The sequence below is a fragment of the Daucus carota genome, chromosome 5 (assembly GCF_001625215.2).
Source record: "Daucus carota subsp. sativus chromosome 5, DH1 v3.0, whole genome shotgun sequence".
Lineage (NCBI taxonomy): Eukaryota > Viridiplantae > Streptophyta > Magnoliopsida > Apiales > Apiaceae > Daucus > Daucus carota.
The window spans coordinates 2,651,543-2,658,223 of record NC_030385.2 but is presented as its reverse complement, the minus strand read 5'-3'; the positions used below and the strand labels follow the sequence as shown (position 1 = coordinate 2,658,223).

General features: G+C 32.8%; 1 protein-coding gene across 1 annotated transcript; it reads left to right on the top strand.

Moving 5' to 3' along the window:
- The first annotated feature begins 3,958 nt into the window (after window positions 1–3,958).
- Window positions 3,959–5,719, top strand: LOC108222182 (HVA22-like protein e). Its single transcript, XM_017396086.2, has 5 exons — window positions 3,959–4,339; window positions 4,636–4,662; window positions 4,838–4,960; window positions 5,077–5,319; window positions 5,551–5,719. The coding sequence occupies exons 1-5, from the start codon at window positions 4,290–4,292 to the stop codon at window positions 5,564–5,566; spliced, it is 459 nt and encodes a 152-aa protein (XP_017251575.1). The 5' UTR covers window positions 3,959–4,289; the 3' UTR covers window positions 5,567–5,719.
- The last annotated feature ends 962 nt before the right edge of the window (window positions 5,720–6,681 follow it).

Here is a 6,681-nt window from a genome sequence, read left to right as displayed (position 1 = left end):
TAAAACGTGTGAATGTTAATTGGATTAGTAGAGAAAATGGAAATTGTTGCTCAACCACATTTTGGGTGGGAGGGAAAATGAGGCTAGATTTTGATCTTTAGCTACACGCAAAAAATAGAGATGATTTTGTGGTGCTTTTGATATTTGTTTGCTTGGTGTTTAGTGGGTTCTTAATTATAGATTAGATGGCATATCTGGAGATTAATGGAGAGTGGTTAAGGTTTGGGGAGAAATATCGTAATCATGATAAATGGGTAATTACTGGTCTTATTTCTTTTACTAATAGGTCAATATTTTCTTCCAAATGACTATGGCCTATGGGTCTTTATTAGATTTTTTTTGACTGATAACTGATTTGGAGGACCTTGTGACTTTTAGTTGCCCGTTATTGGTTTTATGGTAAATTGTTGGTCTTCTACAATGTTTGGTGTTCAGTAAACTTAATATTTTTCATCTCACGCGTTAATTATCCGAAATTAGAATTTTCAACCTCGTGCTCAGTGGCGGAACATGGCTTAAGATTTAAGGGTTTTATATCAAACTGCCCACCCATTTTATCAAAAAATCTCACCTGACCCACCCAAAAAATTTCGGACTTATGTAAGCCACTATAAACAAAATATATATCATCAATATTCATAGCTCTTTACTTAAATATTTATAAAAAAATCAACCGTTTGTTTTTTTACTGCAAAACCACTTCGAGTACTTTGATAATAGTCCCTCGTATTTATCAAAATAATTTGGGAATTCCTAAAGTAACATAGCTAGGATGATCATATAACTATATTTATAACTATATATTTTATTTAACTACATGGCTATGTTGCTTTAGAAATTTCCAAATTATTTTAATAAATACCAGGAACTATTATGAAAGTACTCGAAGTGGTTTTGTAGTAAAAAAATAAACGGTTAATTTTTTATAAATAATTAAGTAAAAAGGTATGAATGATGAAGTGGGTAAAATGATATACATTTGGTTTATAGTGGCTTAAATGAGTCTGAAATTTTTTGGGTGGGTCAAGTGAGATTTTTTGACGAAATGGGTGGCCAGTTTGATATAAAACCCTAAGATTTAAGGAGGTCTAAAATATTTTGTTATTCACACTTGCAAAAATAACTTTCTCGATATATATCATCATACTATCATTTAATCATGTATCTCCCGTCCTATTACACGGATAAATTTTGATTGTTTTCATAGTAAAAAAACACTCTAAACAATAGCAGTGGCGACCAGAGCTAACTCAACCAGAAGATAAATCAAAGGATAAGCAGTGTGTCTGTGTGTCCTAACCATCACGACAGAATGATCTTCTATATATACTTTGAAGTCCATATAAATCTTTTATCCATTCTCACATCATAGATAAATTGTCTAACTGAGTTGACATTAAATTCAGGTCTAGTAGAGAGAAATCTTCTAGATAAAATTGTGTAAGGCGGACAAGTTTTGAGTTATTGAAACTTGAAAATGAATTCCTAAGATCCAAAGAGTCAATACAAAGCAGTAGATCTGTGTTTCTTTATGTAAAACGGTTATCCATTTCTTCGGAAATAAGATCAACAACCTCTTGTTAGTAAACAAGTTTTACAGCAGTGAACATAATATGAAATACTTAATTAATCAAGTAACTAATCTCGCAAAAGATCTCAACACGAAATATGGAAGTGAATAACAGCTTGTCCCTCACGTCTTGAGCGATGTCGGATAGCCAATATATCTTTCATATTGGGTATTTCAATCAAATTATCATTACAAAATTTCTTCACATCTTCTAAAAATTATCTCCCATTCTTTCTCCCTTAATAGCTGCAATATAACCTTCATCCTTTGAATCATTGTCATAACATTTTTAATATTCTGAGTTCTTTGTTGTAAAGTTTCTGACAAATCATTAGTAATTGCCAAGATAAAAAAAGTTATATTGACATCACTAATTTAACGGGGATAAAGAAAATATACACTATTTTTTCGAGATTGGGGGGCTCTAGAATCCTCTAGCCCCCTCGGTTCCGGCACTGCTCTGCTAACAAATTTTAGCCGTGGAAATTAAAATACTTACTCTCTTTGTTCGACCCATTTTTGTACTGATATGTTCATTCCTGGACATACATGTTAAAAAAATTAAAAAATATAATTTTATAATTTATTTCTAAAAAATTTGTTACTAAATAATAATATTTTTATTAGATTTTTATCTAGAATAAAATATTTTAAAATAACTTATATAACTATATCTCCAAAGTTACTGGGATGTTTCAGTTGGGTTTTGGATATTGAATCATCTCTGAATTAAAAAAAAATTCTCCAAGTTTCGCGTGAGGTGTAAGATCGTTAAATTGTGACGTATAGAACTCTAGATATGACCCAAACAGCGTTATAGTACGTGTAGCCCGATCCGAGTTTTAATCTAAATTTGAGTCTAATTAAGGTTTTTTCCTTCAAATCTTTCCAACTTTAGAAATTCCTTGCACTCTACAATAAAGCACTAAAATCTATTAACTAAATATCCAAATCGATGCAAAATATAATTAAATATTAGAATAAAATCATATAGAATATATATATATATATATATATATATATATATATATAATATACTATATCATCATTTTTCTTTTTGAAGTATAAAATTATGACAACGATTTTTCTATGGTGTGCCCATGAGCACACACTAAGCACCAAAATTTATGAATTTGGATGGTTTTATTGGCTTACCTTCTTTAATAATGATGGACCCCTTGCGGTTACAACAATCCCACTAATCAAAACCATCCAATTTTATAAATGTTACGTGCTTAGCATGTGCCCATGGGCACATAATAGACAAACTCTTGTGACAAAAATACTTGCACGTGTTTTTACGTTGGTTGTATATTCTCTCGTTCTCCTGAATTGTCTATATTTGAGAAGGAATGTCCGACACACGTTTTAAAACTTTTATAAAATACAATTTCATAAATATTTTTTATTTTTTGAATAAGTATTTAGTATTTAATTTTTTATTCAAAAATAATTAAATTTAAAAATAATTATAAATTATATTTTATAAAGACTTTTAATACATGCCAACTTCAGTGGCGGAAACAGGATTAATATTGACCCCGGCTAAACTATCATTAAAATTTCAGCAAAAAAAATAAAAGTAAATATGCATACCTTAATTGGTTAACCAGTGACATCTTTACCGCCTTTTTTGGAGGAAGGAATGGAAGACAACTGAATTCTACGATTCTGCATATTTTGATAGCGTTGCAAGATAACTTCATCGTCTATGTCTAAATATGGCCTTCTCGATGTAAACCACCATGCCATCGTTCAACCACGCATCCCCATCCTGTTACGCAAATAAGTCTTAAGTATTTTCATTGCAGAAAACACTCTTTCAACAGTAGCTGTCGCGACAGGTAAAATCAAGGCTAGCTCAATGAGGCGGTAAACCAAAGGATAAGCTAATTTCAATTTTTTTTTAAAATTTCAAATTTCAATTAGAGCTAAAAAATTTATATATAATTATTTTTAAATTTGTCCCCGAGCTCAAAAATAAAAAATAAAAAAATTTTAATTATTATTTTTTTTTCAACCGGGGCTGGCGCCGGAGCTGGCCCCCCGGTTCCGCCCCTGGCCAACTTCCAAACAACTTATATTTTGACCATACGCCAAATTAGCGTGACAGCTCGTTGAAATTTTATATCACAAGGTCCGATATGAAACAGAAGATGAAGAAGGACTGTAATATTTTGAAGTCCAGTTATTCAAATCTTAAATACCCAGAATGGGCTTCTCTTCCAGAAAGCCCAATACAATGAGGAGATGACAATAGTTATGTCCCAATATAATAAACAGAGCCGAGACACACGGTATGCTCTCAATTCTTGCTCGTCATTTGTCACCAAAATTCCTCCATAAAATACTCTATCTCGATGCGGACGTTTTTCTAAACCAACGTATAAACTGATGAGTAACATTAACATTGAACACGGCTCTTAATCACCAATTAATTAAATAATCAACTTTCGGTTCCTAATCTTCGTAATCAATCTGCTTAACACCTGTACAAACTCCAAGTCCGTCAACTCTCCGTCATGGTCACTGATAACACCTCATAATCCCTGCAGGCCCGACGTTACATCATTTAACATCTTTCATTTCTTGGTTTCTACTTCTACTTCTTCTCTGATCCGCGATCAGGTTTGCGAACAGAAAATTGAAACTGCCAAGCACATCAGCGTTTTTTTTATTGTTGTTGTTATCAGAAGCTGAATTGTAACATATTAGAAGAATGGGGAGCCGTCTATGGACTCTGCTCGGCCATGCCCACACCCTGGCTGGGTATGTTTATTTTCCGATCACTCTTTTGATTTTGATTTTTCCGATTGAAGTCATCTCTTGTTTGAGAATTTGGATTTAATTTGAAATCCTGAAATTTTTAGATTAAAAAAAAGTTGGATTTGGATTTTATTTCAAATCTGAAAATTCGAATATTAGTATAAATCTGATAATTTGATATGACACGTTAAATCATTTCATTTAAAATCCAAATTTTGAAATGGAATATATATTTTCAAACGCAACCTTTACTTTATTTTACTGCTTGTGCTAAAATTCATATTGTTGCCTACTTGCAGGCCGGCCACCATGTTGATGTATCCACTGTGAGTGTTCATGACCATGAGTACCTTCTTTTTCCGTGATTTTCTGATATTATATTGAGAATCAGTCCATCTAATACCTTAATTTGACCTTAAGGTGTTAGAGCAAGATTCTAATTGGATCTTATGCTATATTTCACCATTCATGATCAACGGTTTTTTGTTGATGAATTAACAGATATGCGTCGGTGATAGCAATGGAGACCACCTCAAAGCTGGATGATCAGCAGTGGCTTGCTTATTGGATCCTTTATTCCTTCCTCACTCTACTCGAAATGCTTTTACAACCTCTCTTAGAATGGTATACAGATCAATTGAACTCTTTGCAACCAAATGAAATTTGAAAAAAAAATTAGGACTTCTAGACAAAAATTTAGAATCTAAATATACAATGTTTGTTTGGTTATGATACTGCAGGATTCCAATCTGGTATGACATAAAATTAGTATTCGCGGCATGGTTGGTATTACCACAGTTCAGAGGAGCTGCTTTTATTTACGAGAAGATCGTGAGGGAAAAATTATTCAAGATTAATGGAGACGGGGCAGTACATTCTCCGAAACTATTTAAGGCAAATGGAGACGGGGCAGCACATTCTCCCAAACAGTCTCCTAACTCCTCCAGACTCAGGAAGTTGATTTCATTTTCTTCGCAAAAAAAGTGAGTATATTGGTCCCCTTTATGGATCTTATACCTACACTCCCCCTCACTCGAAATCCCATTATGGGCGCCCATCTTTGGAGCATAAATTGGGGGGTGGCAGGGCTCGAACCCGAGACCTCCCGCGAACCTCGCTCTGATACCATGTAGAGAACCATTCCATCTAAAATCTTAAGGTGTTAGAAGAGACTCTTTTATGGATCTTATACCTTATATTTTAACATTGTGCAGGGGGAAGTCTACTTGAAGATATTCAAGAATATATGGTCAAGGGCATTAATGTTTTCTGTGTAAAACTTAGAGTTTAGAGACCTCTTGTTTCCCCTTTTTGTACCGGAGATTTAAGTGTATTCCTGGTCAATGTTTGTTTGTGATTACAGTCTAACTAGTTGAAAAGCTACTCGTTGCGGCAGTCTTAAAAACTATATTAATAATTCAAAATTAATATTTGTAAAAAAAAGTAAATTTGCGGCGCCCTATACAAATTATATTAATGATTCAAAATTAACATTTGTAGAATAAAATAAATTTTGTATTATAAACATCTCGATGCAATACCAATATTATTACATAAAATTATAAAATTGGATTATAATTCATGAGCGAAAAAATAAAAATAAATTTCTACATGTAATTAATATTAATAATATTTTGTATAAAAAAAATACCTCAGAATATATCCTTATCATGAATACGAACATTAATCATGCCGGGTTGTATGAACTCAAATCCATGCAGGGGTATATTAGTGACTCTATCCTCCAATTTCTTTGGATTGGTTGTTCGTAAGAATATCAATTTAAATCCATGGGATAGCGGTCCATAACAACTCTTACTTGCAATGACTTTTATTTTTGTAATACTGTGTAAACAACGGGTTTTTATATCAAATTGGCCATTCATTACGTTAAAATATCTCACTTGACCCACTCATCTCACCGGCGACTCATCTAGGGATGAGCGCGGGGGCACTTCGGGGTCGGGGAGTGCTATCCCCGCCCCCGATCCCCAAATTCCAACCCCACCCCCGACCCCGCCCCGAACCCCGAACGGGGATTTTTTTCCTCCCTGATCCCCGCCTCGAACGGGAAACGGAGATCCCCGCGGGGATTCGGGAAATTTAATTTTTTTTAATAAAAAAATAATGACTTTATGTTATATAATATACTTTTTAATAAAGAAAACAAAATACTAACTCCTAATATACTAATAAAATGATATTATCTCATATTTTCAACATCAAATCATATTAAAATTGATTTATAATATAAATAAAAGATAATTTTAAGATTACAAAATATATTATATTACAAATATAATTATAATCAACCAATAAAAATAAAGATTATTTTTTAATTTTAA

Coding starts and splice junctions, on each gene's coding strand:
- LOC108222182 (XM_017396086.2), top strand. CDS start 4,290: ATGGGGAGCCGTCTATGGACTCTGCTCGGCCATGCCCACACCCTGGCT. Junction 4,340..4,635: donor CATGCCCACACCCTGGCTGG/GTATGTTTATTT, acceptor GCCTACTTGCAG/GCCGGCCACCATGTTGATGT. Junction 4,663..4,837: donor ACCATGTTGATGTATCCACT/GTGAGTGTTCAT, acceptor ATGAATTAACAG/ATATGCGTCGGTGATAGCAA.